The 19941-nt window shown below is 37.3% G+C and overlaps 1 protein-coding gene across 5 annotated transcripts in view; it reads left to right on the forward strand.

The window, feature by feature from the left end:
* The first annotated feature begins 57 nt into the window (after positions 1 to 57).
* Mios (meiosis regulator for oocyte development) overlaps positions 58 to 19941 on the forward strand; it is a 35717-nt gene continuing 15833 nt past the window's right edge. The window contains exons 1-9 of one of the 5 annotated variants that reach the window (XM_023705981.1): positions 60 to 297; positions 567 to 709; positions 2419 to 2468; positions 3663 to 4996; positions 5309 to 5407; positions 13666 to 13920; positions 15956 to 16125; positions 18547 to 18612; positions 19284 to 19442. In XM_023705981.1, the coding sequence (XP_023561749.1) occupies positions 3703 to 4996; positions 5309 to 5407; positions 13666 to 13920; positions 15956 to 16125; positions 18547 to 18612; positions 19284 to 19442 (2043 nt within the window). In that variant the 5' untranslated portion in view covers positions 60 to 297; positions 567 to 709; positions 2419 to 2468; positions 3663 to 3702. Of the gene's footprint in view, positions 298 to 566; positions 724 to 2418; positions 2469 to 3661; positions 4997 to 5308; positions 5408 to 13665; positions 13921 to 15955; positions 16126 to 18546; positions 18613 to 19283; positions 19443 to 19941 lie in introns of those variants that run through there. The other 4 variants (XM_023705980.1, XM_023705982.1, XM_004645642.2 and 1 more) reach the window with 4 other exon arrangements.

Below are 19941 nucleotides of genomic sequence, written 5' to 3' on the forward strand. Positions count from 1 at the left end.
CCGCTGCTCCGGAGCGGGCCCGCGCCGGGGTTCCGGGGTTCCGGGGTCCCCGCCCGGCCGCGCCCTGGCCCCGGGGCCCGCGAGGGCTGTGTGCGCCGTTCTCCCGAGAGTCTGGGGATGAAAACGTCTAAAAAGGCCGAGTAAGACCTCTTTGCGAAGAACTGCCTTTGCAGGCCTTTTGCTTAACTATTTCTGGAGAAATTTGTGTACGTGCGGTCAGTGCACCTTGTTGGAGATGAAAACTGCTGTGTGCCCGAAACTGCCGCCCTCGTCCCCCAAGTTGTCATGGTGAGGAAGGTAGGGGACGGCAGGAAGAAGGAAAGGAGCGTGCGGTCATGTGCTTTGTGTTGTTATAGCGTGTTGCGAGGCTGTGAGTAGCCACGTGGGTCGAGACGGGTTGAAAGTGTAGGACAAGGCGGCTTTCCCAGAGTGTTTGGCACCAAAAACTAAAATTCCCAGTTATAACACCGTCGATTATGTTATTGAAAGAATAATATTTTTGATATATTGGCTAAGATATATTCTAAGTTGAATTTCATCTTTTTCTTTTTACCTTTTGAATGTAGCTGCTGGGGAATTACAAGTCATGAGCCTCACCCCATATTTTTGTTGGACTGCACTGTCAGAGCCGTCTTGGTGCTGAACAAAGACTCAACGCAGCTTTCCTACGAAGCCTTTGAGGAAAAGGAGCGCTTGTTAAAACTTGAAGGTGAGAATCTAAATGTAAGCCATAGTTATTACCGAGCTCCACCTCCTGGATCTACACCTGATGGGTGTTCTGTGTCTCCAGCCTTTGAAAACATTAATTTGCAGGGCTGTTAAAGAGAATGACAGCGATACCTACATGTGTGAGGGATGTGTGTGAGGCGGAGAACTCATTTCTTTGCATTGTCACAACTAGTTGAAAAGGAACTAGAGTAAGTTCCATTTCTGTTTTATGGTCTTGAACTATTAGAGACTTGTTAGGGTCTAAGCTAGTGTAACTGAAGGAATTCAAAGGGCAGGTGGTTTTGCTTGCTTTCTACCAGATTTCTATGTGTAGTGTTACGTGAGTTCGTGGGCGAAGATCCCTCTATACTGTGTATAGCAATAGTATTGGACCTAGCATTTAGAATGTCTAGCACTTTATTTAAAGTTGTGCCGTCAATGTCCTGCAATTTATGATTTTTCTAGTAAAAATGTTCATTTTGCATTGGTCTGCTCAATTTACAATAGCTCACCCTTTCTTTGGTCAGCAGTCTCCAGGGGAAGTTGAGAGACCTTGGATAAGAACCCAAATATCTGGTCTTCCCTTTAATCCCACACAAGAGGAGAGAAGTTTGTTTCTTTCTAACTCTCCAGTTCTGTGATTCTGTGTGAGTTACTGTAATCAGATTTTGTGGGCGGTGATACAGATATTTCAAGTGCAGAGCCTTGGTGCAAATGCTGATGTTTGGCCATCAAGAGTTGTGCAAATCAGAGCTTCGGAAGCATCGCTTTTTGTTTGTGGTTTTGAAGTGGATTTTTCCATGTGGCATCTAACTTTCTTACCCAGAGACCAGTGACCAAGAACCTTTGAGAGCATTTAGTGATACAGCAGCCTGCTGTGACACTCGTGTCATAGATTTCCCACCACTGCCACCATTATTATAAAGAGCAGAGTTGTAGAATGGAAGCCTAGATAAAAAATGTTTTTATTTAAGCATTTATTTTTCCTTGAAATAGGAAGATGGGCAAGATGTCAGGATTTTTTCTAGTTAAGAGCTTTGCCTGTTTGTGACTGTGTATGTCTGATTCCTTCCTAGGCAGAGTGACATACCTTTTCTTTCTTGTGTTAGTTATTTCCTATTATGTGAGGTGCCTGTCTTCCTCCTGGGTCCTAAATTTCCAGGCCTGTGATTGAACTGTACCTGGCTGCGGGAATGTAGATTTTATTAGACTGGGGAATTTATTCCCCCTGCTCCCTTGCTGTGTTCCTAGCTTTTCAAACAATGCCTAGAATATAGTGCCCATTCACCAGTCAGAGGATGAATGAAAGACGGTGTATTGGTGTAACTCTTTAGGAAGTCAGTCTGTAGAGCCTTAGCACTGTCCTTTGTCTGGTAGCACTTGGCAGCCTGAGTGGAGGAAAGAACAAGGTAAACGGGACAGTGACAGTGAACTTTCAGTGTTTTCAGTGACATGAACAGCTTTGCTCCTGGATGCTGAGGGTTTACTACCACTGATCTAGGATTAGCGAGGGGCATACCTAAAGTAGAAAAGAAATGAAGAGATAGAAGGTACCATGAAGAATTAAGGGAGGAAATAAAGCCAGTATAAAAATGTATTTTGTAATCATCTGAATTATATGAGTCAATAAAATCCTGGACAGGTAATTCCTGACTAAAACTTATGCAAGATCAAAAAGTAAAGCAATTATATTTCCATTGAATTATTTAGTACTTTTTATCATCATTGGGCATCTGGAAGACCTGCTACCTAGAGTGAAAGCGAGTACACCATATTTTTAGCCCCTAAGAATTGAATCTGCTTCTGCAGATAGCAGTGGAGTTTATGGAATTGAAAACTAAGAGACTTTAATGATCAGCTCAGTTTCCCAAAGTGTGATACCTGTGTACCAGTGGTCGTAAATGGGATGATTTTAGATGGAGCACAACCAAGCATTTTAAGTAGTTATTAGCATAAGTTAAAAAATACAATTAGTATGTCATAGTCATAATTTATGGAGCTCATGAGATGAAAGTTGATTTTTCAGATTTTAAAATGAGGTTTAAAGAAAAATAGTAATGTTATAAGTGACACAGTAGATAACTTAAGTTTGGAAAATATAATCAGGAGTGAGAAAACAACCCCCACCCAATACAAACAATGGCCTTTCCAAGGAATATAAGAATATACAACGGAGCTACAAGTATTTTACTTTGTGCATGCCAGTGTTTGTTGTGTTATATGATCTACTTGTTTCATTCTATTTCTGAAACAGGGTCTCACTCTGTAGCCTAGGCTGACCTGAAGCCCATGGTGATCCTCCCGCCCCAGCCTCCCAAGTGCTGGGCTTACAAGTGTGTCCACCACTCCTAGCTGTTTGGCTACTTTTTAATTAAAAAGTGCGTTGAGGAAGAAACCTGTTAGTGTGATATTGTAAATTAAAGTTAGTATGATACTTAAATTAGTTAAAAGGAAATTTAAAAATTAAAGTAGCTACATTTCTAGTAACTATGTGTGGCTAATCACATTTGGACAGCACAGATAGAAAACATTTTCATCAAACTTCTTTTGGACTGTGTAGCTCTACACTCCGACTTAAGACCATGATTCGTAATTCCTCCTTCAAAAGCATGGTACTTATTAATTTACTCTCATGCTGAAGTTACTGTAACCCTGAGGATAAATTGAAGGTACTACTGACAGTGCAATTAAGATAATTGAGCATGAGAAATGAAGTAAAGATGGGGTTCTCACATTTCTACTAATTCTTTTTATTGGAGGAAGTAGTTGGTTTTTTTTGTTTTTTTTTTTTAATGAATACTGTCTGGAAGCCATAGATGTAGAGAAAAAATACAAATATTACTGAAAAAAAAAGAGGTTACTTTCGTAGAGAATTTCCTGACCTTTGGAATAGTTCAGTTTAAGAATTGTATTTTCTTGACATGTTAAACACTTTTGTTTTTAAATTCTTCCAGTGAATGGAACACACTGATTGCTTTCTTCGCATCAGTAAACATGAGCGGTACCAAACCTGACATTTTGTGGGCACCACACCAGGTTGATAGATTCGTTGTGTGTGACTCAGAACTGAGCCTTTATCATGTGGAATCTACTGTGAATTCAGAACTCAAAGCTGGATCTCTACGTTTATCTGAAGACTCTGCAGCTACATTACTCTCGATAAACTCAGATACCCCCTATATGAAGTGCGTTGCGTGGTACCTCAATTATGATCCTGAATGTCTCCTAGCAGTTGGACAAGCAAACGGTCGAGTCGTACTCACAAGTCTTGGTCAAGATCATAATTCAAAGTTCAAGGATTTAATAGGAAAAGAATTTGTCCCAAAACATGCACGACAGTGCAATACCCTTGCGTGGAATCCACTGGACAGTAGCTGGCTTGCTGCTGGCCTAGATAAACACAGAGCTGACTTTTCGGTGTTAATATGGGATATCTGTAGCCAGTACGCTCCTGACAGTGTGCCCACGGAAAGAGTGAGGCTCTCAGCAGGTGAAGCTGAAACAGCATTGTTAGTGACAAAACCACTGTATGAGTTAGGGCAGAATGATGCTTGTCTCTCGCTTTGTTGGCTTCCACGAGACCAGAAACTTCTCCTTGCTGGCATGCATCGTAATCTAGCCATATTTGATCTTCGAAATACAAGCCAGAAGATGTTTGTAAACACAAAAGCCATTCAGGGGGTAACAGTAGACCCATACGTCCATAATCGTGTGGCTTCCTTCTATGAAGGTCAGGTTGCAATCTGGGATCTAAGAAAATTTGAAAAGCCAGTTTTGACTTTGACTGAGCAGCCCAAACCCTTAACAAAAGTAGCATGGTGTCCAACGAGGACTGGCCTGCTTGCCACTTTAACAAGGGATAGCAATATTATTAGGCTGTATGATATGCAGCACACGCCCACCCCCATCGGGGATGAAACTGAACCGACCATAATCGAGAGAAGTGTGCAGCCTTGCGACAATTACATCGCTTCCTTTGCGTGGCATCCAACAAGCCAAAACCGAATGATAGTTGTGACTCCCAACCGAACAATGTCGGACTTCACGGTTTTTGAAAGGATATCCCTTGCTTGGAGCCCAATTACATCTTTAATGTGGGCTTGTGGCCGTCATCTGTATGAATGTGCAGAAGAAGAACATGATGATTCTTTAGAAAAAGATATAGCAACAAAAATGCGCCTTCGAGCTTTGTCAAGGTATGGTCTTGACACAGAGCAGGTTTGGAGAAACCACATCTTGGCTGGACATGAAGATCCGCAGCTGAAGTCACTCTGGTATACTCTGCACTATATCCTTTGCATGGCAAATTGTCTAAGGTAAATCAGGTAGAAATGTTTCTGGAGCTTGCTGAAAGATCAGTATGTAAATACAGTGACTCCTCTGTACACAAGTTGGGTTATAGAATACTGAAATTATGAAGTAAAAGTGTTCAAAACTCTTGAACTTAAATTACTGCTTTCCAGATTGTGTAGACGTCAAAGTGCACATTAAGTAGGACCTTATTTGCGTGGACGCCTGTTATGAATTGGCTCCTAATCAAAATAAATTTAGCTTTCAAACATTATGCATCATCACTAGTATTTCCTATGCGTTTAAATACTTATGAAGCAATATACAGAAGATATGGATCAGAAATCTCCAGGCAACAAAGGATCATTGGTTTATGCAGGAATTAAGTCAATTGTAAAATCATCTTTGGGTAAGAAAATTCCATTTTATTTTCTCAAATATGTTTATAATATTTTTATGTTTATTGTCTCCCCCATCATTTGGTTGAGATGATATAGTTATGTTAGGATTGTGTATATAAAATACTTTTTCTTTTTGATTTTCTGATTAGCTATTTTAGTGAATTGTTTTAAGTATATAATTGTGTTTATATGCAAAAGCCTTTTTGGAGGACATTTTGATTCTTTCAAGCCATAGGGACTTTCTAAAATCTACTCATTTATTATTTGTTATTTATTTGAAGACCTGCTTTGAGAGCTCTTATGGAAGATGGTTTATTAGATCATGATTGTTAGTTTGGATTTTATCATAGCATTTTGTATTTTTAAAACAAGCTATAACTTAAGGAGACCTTTGAAATTTTTCTGTCTAGATGCTTTGACAGACTGTATCATGACATGAAATAACCTAGTTTAAAGAGTCTCTAATAAGTTAGTAAATTAAACAAATGAACTCATGTAAGATTGAAATTGATACACTATTTTAAAGATAACTAACCAGAAAATAATACTTTAACTGACTGCTTTTATATTATTTTTATTGGAATTAAATTATGGGTTATATTCTTACTACCTTCTAACTTAATATTTGGTCTGTAGCTTTCAGTAGTCAAATTTGGGCCCAAGTGAAACTTCTAGAAAAGGAGTTCACATTATTTAGTCAAAGAACCATAGTAGAATTAGTATAGCTGACTTAACTTTTATAGGACATGCATTATTGCTATAGAAATAATACAAAATGACCTTGTCAGACACAAAAATGTAACAAAAGTTACATTTCTTGTTATATATGGCTTGCTTTATCTTGGTCTTAACCATACAGCAGAAAAGTATAATAATGAGGTATAAAAAGTAAAGCCATATTAATATGCTGAGCTGTAAAGGGCTCAAGTCAACAACTTCTGACATTGCCAGTCCTCCAGATAACCCACTACTATTATGGACTACTGGAGTATGTTGAATTATTTTGCTGAATTCACATACCTAAACAAAAAAAGGGGATACAAATGAAGGGCCATTTTGTATCTATATGTACAAAATAGGATAGATATGCAGCTACTTTCTCTTAATTCAATGAGAAGGAAGATTTGTACTAATAGTGTTTCGACCAGGTATCATGTCCACATCTTGTACTATGAATAACTTCTAAGAAAACAATATGCAATGTATTAATTATTGAAACTGTCCTATTAATCAGTTTTGAAAAAAATATAAAATGAAAAATACTGTACTTTTTAAAGAGTAGGTTAAATATTTCAATTCAACTGTTAAATGTATCATAGTGCTGTTATTTATTTTTTTGTTTTCAAATTGCTTTAAATCCCACTACTAAAAAATACAATAGACTGCTTATCTGATCTATTTCACTTGGCTTTGTTATATTTCCAGTAAAAGGGAAAAAGACTTTGTAATAAGAATAAAATGAATGTATTGGTATAGTTAAAAAGACAGATTGCAGTGTCTCATAAATGGACCCGAATACCATAGTGTATGAATTTAGAAACATTACTGAAAATAAACACCACAATTACAGAATGTGTGGTATTTCAACTGTATAATAGGTTGGACAACATGACAGTCTCAGTTTTTGGAGGTTGATTATTATGTCTTTCATATTTTGATACATTTTAGAGAAAAGCCAGAAAGCAATTCTGAGCAAAAGCAACAGATAAAAGTGGAATACTTTTGTTTTTAGTGCACAAAAGACAAATAATATTCCACCTGTGAGTCAGAGTAATCTTTATCCAGAGTAAGAAAGACTGTTGTCTTATTCTCTTGTTGAATATTTTTCAGCTTTTTGCTTTACTTAATTATACCAGTTAAATCAGAAAAAAAAAAAAAATACTCTTTGGGTGAAAGAGCTTCAGTGGTGGGATAGACAGCAAGTAGCAGTTGGATTAGAAACTAAAACTGGGGCTGGCAAGATAGCACAGCGGACTAAGCCCTTGCTTAGGTAAACGCAGGAGCCAGGGTTTGATCCCTGTCACCGCCCCCGGCCATGCTGAGCGGCGATGGAGTCAGGGCATGGTGGTGCAGGCAGGGAGGCAGAAATCAGGAGGATCACTATGAATCTGAGCTGCATGGTGAGACTCTGCACAAAAAATCTAACAAAAAGAACTAAAACTGAGGGCCAGAGAGATGGCTCAGTGGAATAGGCGCTTCCTTGGCAAGCGCAAGGGCCTGAGTTCAATTCCTGGTTCCAAACTGGATTGAAATGAAGTCATCAATTGTAAATACAAGAAGGACAATAAAATGGTAATTCAGTAACAGGAGGGAAAAAAAACCTGGAACCAAAAAGAGGGCTTTTATGTCACTTTATTTTTATTTTTATTTTTATTTTAACATGATGTTGACTTTATCGTGTTTAATGCTGATGAAAGGAAGGCTGAGGAAAGAAGCTGAAGATGGCAGGAGAGAGGCTGAAACAAGGCTCCTAGGAGTAGAGGAAGTGCGATCAGAGCGCAGATTCAGCCTTAGGTGGGAGCGTGACAGCTCTGTATTAGAGGCACAGGGGAAGGACAGATGGGATTTAGGGTCTCAAAGGTTGGATGACCAAACCGTGAGGAACTCTCCATTTGATGGTTCCTGCAGTTGAGGAGGAGCAGGCAAGTTGCGGGGGGAGATGATAGAAAAAAGAAGAGTGCTCTTCTTGAGAAGGAGGGAGATTGCAGGGCTGCTGTTTACTAGATGGTAGAAAAAAGGAGAGGAGAGTGAGACAGTGGAACTGAGGACATTGGCAAGAGAGTGATTCACTTGTTTGCCTTTGGATAGAAACAAAAAGGAGAAGGTTCAATTAAAAGTACTAGTGTTAAAGAGAGTGAAGTGAAAAACTGTAGAGGCAGTGGAATGTCTACAAGGTGGGTGTAGTTAGAAAAGTGGGTCTTTTGGAGGAAGAACAATTCATAGTGTATCTGAGAAGTAGCAGCTAAAGTCATGGGAATGTAGATCCCTGGATATAAGGAAGCTAAGTAATTGAGATGCTAGTTTTAGATGGGCTGAGTATTAGATTATCTGTTTTCAGGAGAACGCATGCTTTGAAGTCATGTTGTACATTCTAATTTTTGACTTCTAAAATACCCGGCATAAATAGCTCAGTGTATTAAAGTGCCTGTAAGAAGGCATAGGGGCCAGGGGTTCGATCCCTGAGCCTGCTGAGCTGGCCCCACCCCAAGGGTATATTGAGACATCAATTGAGACTGGGCGTGGTGGCACATACCTGTAGTCCCAGTGCTTGGGAGGCTGTAAGCAAGAAGATCACTATGAGTCCGATCTGTGTAGTGAGACCCTGTAGACCCTGTTTTCAAAACAAAACAAAACATCATTTATTGCCATTATTTTATACACACATATAAATGTAAAGAATTAACATCTACAGATGGCAGATTATCTGCTGATTTGAAGCTTTGTGGATATGAAAATAGTTAATTTGAAATTTTTTAAAAAATAGTTAATTTGAAATTTTTTAAAAATTGTTAAAACCTTTTTAATTTTTAACTAAACTTGTTTCCCTTACAAATATTAATAAAATAGTGATTCTACTATATGTAGAGCAATTTCAGATTCAGAGAACATCGTTTTGTCATTATACTATTAAGTAAAGCATTTTCAGATTCAGAGAATATCGTTTTGTCATTATACTATTAAGTATTGTGCATAGATTCCACTTCCTTTACAAATGTTGAGGGTAATATATGTTAAAGTCATAATATTTTTATTTACCTATTTATTTTTTGTATTTTAGAGAAGGGTCAGCAGGGTGTTCAGGGTCTCAACTCCTAGATCGGACGCCCAAGAGCTGGGATTACAGGTGCGCATCACCATGCCCAGTCTCAGTTGCCTTCTCAGTGTGTGTCCTGGGGACAGGGTCTGCACGACAGGCCCAGGGATCGAACCCCTGGCCTAATCCGCTGAGCTATTTGGCCGGCCCTTAAAGTCATAATATATTAAAAACCCATGATAATGTATTTCTTGTTGGAGAGCACTAATTATCCATAGCATAGTTAACAAGCTATAAAAAACCTCTTATCTGCCAGAACACATGATACGATATCCATGCCCCTGACTTGCGTCTGCCTCCTAGTAAAAAACCCTTTGAAGGTCTGGGGATATAGCTCAGTGGCACAAGCACCTGGTTGGCAAGTACAAGCTCCTGCGTTCCACTGCAGAAACCAGAAAATAAAATAAATCCTTGGATTCGTGTATGTTGGTTTCTATTCCAGGACATAGCTTTTACAAAGTAAGAAATAAGACTATTCGAATGTAAGAAATAATTGGGGGAGGGGCTTCTTTTTGCTCACTCGTTATGAAATTTTAAAAAATACTAGATTTAAAGCCAAAATGTGGGGCCGGGGATGTAGCTCAGTGGTCTAAGTGCCTGCTTGGCAAACGCAAGGTCCTGAGTTTGACCCTAGTACCAAAAAAATAAAAAATAAACCCAAAATGTGTAGAAGTATGAAATAAGTAGTTTATAATACATCTATAGCTTATTTTACCTGAAATCGGTCAGTATCCTATCAAAATTATTTAGAATAAATCTTTTTTCCATAAAGCAATCCAGTATAGTTGCACATATATATTAACATGGATAATGTTTTAAACTCACCACAACTTGACTTCAAGGTATGAACCCACGCAATCGACCAGGCCAGTCATTCTGACACGAGTAGATTTATTGGGGGCATCAAGCAGGCTGGCTGTCTAGTGGACCAAGACAGCAGTGAACAAGGTGGGGACAGGAGACTTTATAGGATCTTTTAGGGAGGGTGATCGCTGGCTGGAACAACTGAGGGAGAGCTAATCTTGGCAGGGCTACCTGGTCCATGGGGGACCTTTAATGTTAACGGAGAGTTTCGTGGTTGCCTGCCCAGGTCAAAGGCAGGGATCTGTTCTGCCATTTTGGGTTTGGCTCTACATGGGGCCAAGAGGAGAATGTTTGGGGCAGGGTGCTGGGAAACCTTTAGTACTTATCTATAAATAATGACACCAGTTATTTAACTATGAATTAGGTATTGTGGAAAACTTAGATCTTTCCTGTATACTATCTTTACTAAGTATTTAGACTAAATGATTTTTGTTTTGTTTTGTTTTTAATGTATTTAGTACAGGATCTATAGGGTCTCACTACACAGATGGGACTCATAGTGAGCCTCCTATTTTTCAGCCTCCCAAGCACTGGGATTACAGACGCGCACCACCATGCTCAGTTTCAGTCTCTGTCTCAGCGCACCCTGGGTGTGGGGCTAGCATAGCACTCTAGGGATTGAACCCTGGTCAGTCCCTGTGCCTGCTGAAGTAGGCACTTTAGTCTGCTGAGCTGTTAGACTAAAGGATTTTTTAAAAAATATTTGTACAGGTTAGGGAGATAGCCTGGTGCTCTAAAAGCCTGCCTGGCAAGCGCAAGTATCCAGGTTTGATCTTCAGTACTATGTGCCATCCTGGCTCTGGAACCCTGGGCACGCCATGCCGACTACTGAAACTGGGTGTGGTGGCACATACCTGTAGTTCCAGCACTGGGAGGCTAAGACAGAAGGATCACTAGTAGTCCGAGTTGTATAGCAAGACCCTCTACCAAATAAATAATTTTTTAAAATTAAAAAAAATTCTGTACGTATTCATAAAATTTAACTTGTAGATGACAGCTAAGGGTTTAATATTTTGTTATGTTTGTCCCGTTGATGCTTTGACCAAGCCGAGATAGCAAAAATCAACTCTCAGTAGTGTGTTGGTTTTCTGTAACATGCATTTTCGCATCATTTCCATGGTCAGAAATCAGAACACAGCTTAGCTTAGTCTTTCTCCTTACAAGCCTAAAATGAAGATGTTGTCGAAGCCACAGTTTGAGAAATCAGAGTACCCTTCCAATTTCATAGGGTTGTTGGAAACTCAAGAACAAAAGAAAGAGGTTGAAGATGCAGTTCCTAAAAAATGTAGGAGTGAGATTTTTAGTAGAGACTTAGTTTTAGATAAGAGGGTTCGTATCTCCATATTAACCAGAAGGAAAAGGAAATAGAATGTGTAATATAGGATGTCTCAGTCTCAGTGTCCAGAGGCTGAGGACTCCTTGTAGTGTTAGGATCAGGGTGCCCATTTCTTCGCACCTGCTCGCCAGGACTGCCCTCAGCTTCTAGAGGCTTCTCTCAGGGCTTCTTGCCACAGGCCTTCCCAAAGGCCTTCTCAGCAGTTTGACTGCTTTTATTTTGTCAACACCAGCAGGAGAGATCTTTCTTGATTACACCTTTCCAAGGACTTCTTACCTGGTTCGGTCATTCCCACATAGGATGGTCTCCCATTGGCTCAGTCAGTGGAGTGAAGACCTTGCTTACATCTACAAAATTCTTTCACCTCTGCTATATTCTGTTGCTTAGAATCCGTAGTCAAAAAATATTTAATTACTATAAATTACAAATGTAAATTTCTACAGTTATAATAAAGAAATGTGTGATGTTGGCATTCATGCTGCCTAATTTATAAATCAATTTACTCTGAAAACGCTTTTTGTTAAAATAAGATTAGTTATATAACAATAGCTTTGATGGTATAACTTTCTAGCACATATAGGAACTTGAGTTAGTTGTTTAAGTCTGAATGCTTCATCTTTACTTGTTTGGCCATGATTTGGCACCAGATAGTGGCCTAGTTAAATTACTGCCATTGGAATCACCTGCCTTGATTGCAGTTTAAAGAATGCTGTAGAAGTAGTAAGGCGTTGTTATGAAAAAAATGAGAATATGAAATTTTCTATTTGTTAAGTAGAACAAACATTCCCGTTTTCCACAGTGGTTGTAGCAGTCCGTGCTCCCACCCTCAGTGGAGAAGGGTTCCCTATTCTCCACAGCCCCTCCAGCATTTGTTATTTGCTGACTTTAATATTGGCCATTCTTTCTGGGGTGAGGTGGAATCTCAGTGTTTTTTTAATTTGCATTACTCAAATGACCAATGATGTTGAACATTTTTTCATATATTTACTTGCCATTTGTATTTCTTCCTCTGAGAACTGTATATCCATCTCAGATGCCCATTTTTGGATTGGGTCTTTTGTGTTGGGGGGCCTGATTTTTTATAATTCTCTGTATGGTCTAGATGGCCTTTGTCTGAGGGACAGTCGGCTATAACTCATATTGTCTCTTAGTATGAGAACCTGAAAGATAAAAAATGGAATCTGAAGGGTACAGTAGACACTGGTAAAAGGGAATGAACTTATTCAAAAGGAAAGAGTTACTGAGTTGAGAAGGACAGGAAAGTGAGTGGAGGAAAGTGATTTTTCTGTGTGTGTAAGCAGGATGGTTTGTACAACTATACTGTGCATTTTTGCTGGTCTGTGGAAAGAAGCAGTTGATGCTGTAATTTGTTTTATCTTTTTTCAGTTTGTACTGTTTATCTTTTTAATTTCTTACACATTTCATTTTTTCTTCCAATTTTATACTTAATTCATATTTGTTAAGTGACACTATCACTTGTAATTTTTCTGCTTTAATTCTAATTTGTAGTCTCTTTAAAGATAAAAAATTTAAAAAATTAAAACTTTCCCATTGTATTCTTACTGCAGTACTTACACTAAACTTTCACAGTTTCGAAGCTTGTGATCTCATTTCTGCCCATGCTATAGTGGTAGCAAATGTGGTGCTTTCCTCCCTTCTCATTAAGGAACTCATAACTCCACATACATTGAAGAAGGAAAGAGAAGTGGGGAAAAATCGATTTTTCTACTAGATCTTCAGCAGTAAGGATACCTTGCAAATAAAACAGACAGGGCTCCTGTTCTCTCTGAGCTTGTACGCTTGTGGCATAGAGGACTAAAAGGCAATCAGTAAAATACTGGAATTCGAGTTTGGTTCTTTATGTATTAAGTAGAAAAAACACTGAGTGGTGCATTAGGTAATTGTAGATGTATAACTTAGATTAGGGCGTCAGAGCTGTTTCTCTGAAGCAGTGACAGCTTAATCTGAGCATTTACTCCTATTCTAGTAATTCATTGCTAACTAATTTGTTCTTAGGAATAGACCCAATATTTATTTGCAGCATTTCATATTTATGGTATAAAATTTTGACTGAGGTATTATCTTAAATATGTCATTGAAATACTTCTCTGTAAAACTTATTTCCACTATTCAATCCCCGGTTCCTCAAAAAAATAAAATAAAATAAAATAAAATAAAATAAAATAAAGCTTATTTCCACCAATATATGTCAAAATAACAATAAAAGTTTCAAAACTATTTTCTCTTTCTAGGAGTGGTGGAGAGCAGCAGGCACAACTGGAGTGGGTTGGATAAGCAAGCCGATACTCAGAGTTTAAGCGAAGAGAGAATCTTAGCCTTACAGCTTTGTGGGTGGATAAAGAAGGGAACAGAGATAGATGTGGGGCCCTTTCTGAACTCGCTTGTGCAGGAAGGAGAATGGGAGAGAGCAGCCGCGGTGGCGTTGTTCAACTTGGACATTCGGCGGGCAATCCAAATCCTGAATGAAGGGGCGTCTTCAGAGAAAGGTATCTGGTTACATTCTGTGAATTGGCATTGGGAGATTCCTTTAAAGAAAAGATGCTGGCCGTTTTTGAATGTGTGCTATTTTGTGTAAATTTTTGTTGAAAGAAACTAGTATGTTAGTATGTCAGTAACTAAATATTAGCCCATCTTTTATTTATACCTTGGTTTAGGTCTGTAAAACTAATGCTGTATCTCAAATGTCATTTTAATAACATTAAAGGAGCTATGAAATATGTTCTTTTCAGTATTTTCCCTTTTAAAAATAGTTCACATGTTTAAAATTAGTTTTTAGAAGATTAAGATTAGTTTTTATTTAGATCAGTATAGCTTTTTATACAAAGTATACTTAGATCTGCATAAAATGCTTCTGCTTGAATCTTAAAACATGGGTTCCCTAAGATACTTTTAAAGAAGAACAAGAACATGTCAAGGTAGTTTTACCCTGGCATTTCACCAGAAGATCATTTGAGAAACAAATCTTAACCTAAAATTTCAGGTATTTTTCTTTCCAGGAATATTTCATTTGACAATACCTCAAATGTATCTATTTATTTTTAACATATCTAGTAAGCTTTTCTGAGTTCAAAACACTGTATTTTTACTTGCTGGTCCATTTTGACACCATTATATTATATTTTGACACCATTATATTATTTCATGTTCACATAGAAGTGAACATGAAATCAATTACTCTATTTACTTGGCAGTTTCAAGTTGCACAATTAATATTTTGCCTAGATAAGCATATGTTCCTTCACTTTGCTCTCATGAAAACCTCCATTTGAGAGTGCAATGAATGATACGAGAAAAGAATATAGAAAAAGAAATGATAGAAAAAGATTGGGCGTTTAAATTGTACAAGTCCCATTTCTGGACTAACGGCAGCGACAGCTCAGGAGTAGAGCGCTGGCCTACCATAGCGTAATCAGCACCCAGGGTTAGAGCCCCATCTCTGGAAACAAATATTTCTAATTATAGTTTTGCTGCAACCTGAAAGCATGACACTTTCTTATCACGTATACTGGAAAACTTTGTGGTAGATTTGCATGTACACAGAAGATGAATTACAAAGTACCTAGAGGAAAATGATTTGTAAAAACAAAAAAATGCACTGATAAGAAGTTAACATAGGTAATGCTGTTTTATTTGGTAAATAAATTGAACCAAGAAGCAGAATTAAAAAATTATAATAAATTTAGGAAATACCAAACAGGAAAAGTTAAAGGGACTTAGTTTTCTCTTCTGAGGTTTAATTTACATTAGAATGATTGGAGACTACAGGGCTGAAGGCCAGGTTGGCAGCTTCTGAGTAGCCAAATAATAAACTGCTAAGGACAGATTTTTTTTAAATTATTGGTAGTGTTGGTGGCAATCCCAGCATTAGGGAAACTGAGGCTGGAGGATCAGCACAAGATCAGGGCCAGCCTGGGGTACATAGTGAGACTCAAGAAAGAAAAAAAAAAACAACAACAAAAAAAAAAAACTTGGAAGAAAATGGTTAGTTGTAAATATTTAAAAAATGCAATTTTGTGATAATTCTGATAGTTAATAAAAAAAGTTCAAATATAACAGTAATAATGCTGAAATACTTGCTTTCTGAGCTTTATAATTCACACATAAAATATGCATTTATACTTAGGAAAAAATGACTTTGAAAAGTACAATTCTGCAACGCAGTGAAAATTACTTTCAGCGCTTTCAAATAACACAGCCCAAGTGAACTGAATGATAACGTTGACGGTGATCTGGTGCAGTGGCTTGACTTTCCTTCACTTAACTGCTTAGCAGTACCATAGCATACATACTTGTCCTGCACAGGATTTACAGGTTTGCATGCAAGTTTTACAAGAATGGAAAGTTTCAGCTCACAGTCCTTGCCAAATTTTTCAATCTGAATCTAAGCCCTTATTTCTAGTGCTCTTGTTTTTCTGGGGTAAAAGTCAGTTTGATCTCTGTTTGTTTATGGTTTAAGAAATACGTAAGAAGGGGATACCAAGTTCTTGATCTCTTGATTAGCTGGCTGTTTTTAATACACAGGAGATCTGAATCTCAATGTGGTAGCCATGGCTTTATCAGGTTATACGGATGAGAAGAACTCCCTTTGGAGAGAAATGTGCAGCACTCTACGCTTGCAGCTAAACAACCCATATCTGTGTGTCATGTTTGCGTTTCTGACAAGTGAAGCAGGATCTTACGATGGTGTTTTGGTAAGCTAATACCAAGATCCTCCTCTGAATTGAGCTTGGAGTTTATACCTGACTTTGTTAAAATTTTCAAACATCTGTTGCACTTACTATATCTTGGTGCATATGTAAAATAAAGTATCTAAAGCTTTTTCCTGAGCATCTGTTTCTGGATGTCATTCCTAATCTAGAGTTAGTTAAAGGGTATTAAACTGGATTTGGTTTTCATAGCAGTGTTAATGTAATTTATAGATGGAGAAGAGATATATGTAATCTCTTAGTTTAAGATCTGAGCTCTGCAAGGTCCTGAGTAAAGGAAAAAAAAAGGATTGAGCTCTAGAAATCTAATGCAGAAACATAGAACTATACTTACTATTGAAATATACTCTGTGTATTATTTTGGTTTTTAGCTAATAGAAACACTCTTGAACAGTATCAGTTTTGCTCAAGGTAGCCATACTTCTTTTCTGAGTTAACACTCATTAATTCTCAGACATGTTTGGAAGGTACATTATATGATCGTACTACTTACAGCGGACTATTTCAATTTTTTCAGTGTTCCGTCTTTTTTGTTATTTTGTCTCTCCTGCTTTAGCCACCCATGCCCACATCAAAGTGGCCTCTTAGCATAAAGTGAAAGGAGAAAGTGAGATTTGAACATCAGCTTCTAGTGTGTGTGTGTGTGTGTGTGTGTCGTGTTTTGTTTTTTCTGCAATACTGGAGATTGAACTCAGAACCTTGCGTTTTCCAGGCAGGCACTTATTCTAGTGAGTAATCTCTCCAGCTCCTCTATCGTTGGATTTTAAGTGTCCCATTAGTGCATTGTTGGGCTTCTTTCTCGCTTTGAGAAGAGCTTTATGTACTATAACCTCGATGTTTGCTGCTGTAGCATTTCTTATTTTACAGTGTTTGAATCATTGATTTTAGTGTCAGTCCCTAAGAATTTATAAAAACATGTACTTTATTGGGGTGTGTTACTACAATTTTCAGTGTTAGTACTCATTTTGGCAATTTCCATAGTTCATCTGTTTTTCCATTACTTCTCATACCATTACTTCAATTACCTTTGAACTCTTCTAACCACTTCAAAGTAATGTTTATTTTTTAATTGTTACTACTACCTTCGTTAAAGAAAATTCTTTAAATGTTGAATGTTGAAGCCATTAAATGGTACTTCCAGCAAAAAGAGAATAGAGACTAAAAAAAAAGTACATTTATAAAGTGTACTGTTGAAATATTTCTATATTTGAAGTTGACTGACCTGAAATAAGGACCCTTTCTTTCTTAAGTTGGGTTTTTAAGTAAGGAATAGCTAGGATGGAAATTCATATATCTAAACTGTTTGAATAGTGTATTTAATTATACTTTATGTAACTGTTTTTAATCTTTTCTTTCTTAGTGTTTAAATTAGAAAGTCTGATAAAGGCCTGAGTTCCTTTGCCACAGTTAACCTTTTGGGCTCTAGTTTTCTCAGCTTTAAATGAGACAGTCTTTGGAACACTTTCCACATCAAAATTGAAACCTACACGGCTGAATCTGTTCGTTTCCTCTAGGACAGACCTATATTTTATAATCATAAAACACTAAGGCTCTTATGCTTAAATAGAAACAATGGTTTTATAGAATAGCTTCGATGAAATTAACTTTTTGTTCCACCTTCAAATAATTTTTTACTAATCACAGAGTTACTATTTATCTTCCTAATTCTATAGCATTTTTCATAAATGTTTTACAGTATTGACAGATACACAGAGTTTGTTATGCTTCTGAACATTTTACCACAAATCACATACATAACAGTATTTTACTTTAGACACAAAACTGGGTCTGTGTGTTTTTAAATTTTAAGACTTACGATTTATGTCTAGTAAGATACTAGCATTCTTTCTAAGTTGTGTACTGGTGTACTCAGTTCATAGATTTCTTAGATTTATTGGTTAACTTAGCCAAAGAAAGATTTTCTGATATTCTCAAAATTAATTTCTTAATAGAAGAATTACATGACATCTTAAATGTGATATAATACACATAATAGTTTACATTTTATGTTGTTATATAAGACTTAACATTATGAGGGGAGTTTAGAGACAGGCTCTTGCTGTGTAGTTCAGGCAGGCCTTCGCCTCGCTGTGTCATCCGTGCTGGCCTCACACTCACGATGATCCTCCTGCATCAGCCTCCCAAGTCCTGGGATTACAGTTGTATGTCACCATGCACACTTTGGAATTTTTTTTAAATAAATTTGGTACATTTTTAAAAAGTAAATCTTTACTTTCAAGAACTACATCTTTCATTCTAAGTTCCCTAGGAGTAATATTAGGAAGAGCATCCAAAGCAATCAGTGGCTTTTCCAACATTACACAGTAACTCAGCACTTGAAAATAAACTTACACAGTCTCTAAAAATTTAAAAAGTACAGCATGTACACTTGTTTCTTTTTTCTAGTATGAAAACAAAGTTGCAGTACGTGACAGAGTGGCATTTGCTTGTAAATTCCTTAGTGATACTCAGGTAAGAACTGGTTTAATACCATATGTGAGATAATTAACACATATTATTATTATAAGTAAGCTTATCTATGTATCTATGAGCTTTTTTATAAATTCTCATTTGTAGTACATTGGAGATACTGTAAATATGTCTATCATGACTCATTTGCTTGTTCAGAGGATTGACGTAAAATTTTCTCTTTTGCTATGGGGAGAAAGATTAGTTGGTAAATAACAATGTGAAACTTGCTTCTTAGTGATGTTATGAAACAATTGTTTCATCTTCAGTATGATAAAAGTGACTCCTGTGAGTACAGTGAAAGAAGAGTACACACAGGACTAGTACTACAGTGTGCTAAGGACTTTAATAATCAGACTGCTTGAGGAATATAAAGGAATCACCCTGTACCAAGTAAATAAAAGATTTTTTATTAAAAGTTTTTTAAAAATAATAGACTTGTTTTAATAAGATAATTCTCAGAACATAGTGAATATCTTGCATTTTAAAATATGTTTTGTAATATTTGTAGATACTGATTGAAGTTTGAAATAGGTGTAGTGCTCTTGCCTTTTGGCAATGGCTTTTGCTTTATGTTTTCTGTGATGAATAAAATTGTTCCAAATGTAGTTTTCAAATACAGAATCCATAATGAAATAGACTGCTTTAGGAAAAAATCACTTTGGATTTTCTAGTTAAATAGATACATCGAGAAGTTGACCAATGAAATGAAAGAAGCAGGAAATTTGGAAGGAATTTTGCTTACAGGCCTTACTAAAGATGGAGTGGACTTAATGGAGAGTTACGTTGATAGAACTGGAGATGTCCAGACAGCGAGTTACTGCATGTTACAGGTTAGTGCAGCTTGACAACACCTTGGAAAAGAAAGAACACTGAACTCCATTCTGTATTCCTTCAATTGAAAGTGAGTATGTACTTTTGCTTGCTTAGGATCTTGAGGAGGCGTGTAGCTCTGATCTGATCATTGAGCTGCTGAGGACTTGTGTCTTACCTTACTGTCCCTGAGCCTCCTCACTGGGTTTCCAGATTTTCCTTTCATTCTGGAGAGTATCAGTCTTGAGAGCATCTGAATTTATGTAAAGCTCAAATGGAACAAAGAACTTCTCTTCAGTTTCCCCAGTTGTTGGCAGAGCTACATCTTCTACAAGAGCTTTCCTTTCTCTGATCTGAGCTACCGTCTCACTTCAAATACAGAAGGCAAGTTATACCACAGTTCTCTTACCTCTCACTTTCCCTTATCAATGAGGCTGATTTAGGCAGCTAGTTTACCTGTTTTTTCCCTCAATTTCTACTGTCCAGTAGTTAAAAGCAGATGTCTGAAAAGCCTTATCC

The sequence above is a fragment of the Octodon degus genome, unplaced genomic scaffold, assembly GCF_000260255.1.
Source record: "Octodon degus isolate 3935 unplaced genomic scaffold, OctDeg1.0 scaffold00234, whole genome shotgun sequence".
NCBI classification, from domain to species: domain Eukaryota; kingdom Metazoa; phylum Chordata; class Mammalia; order Rodentia; family Octodontidae; genus Octodon; species Octodon degus.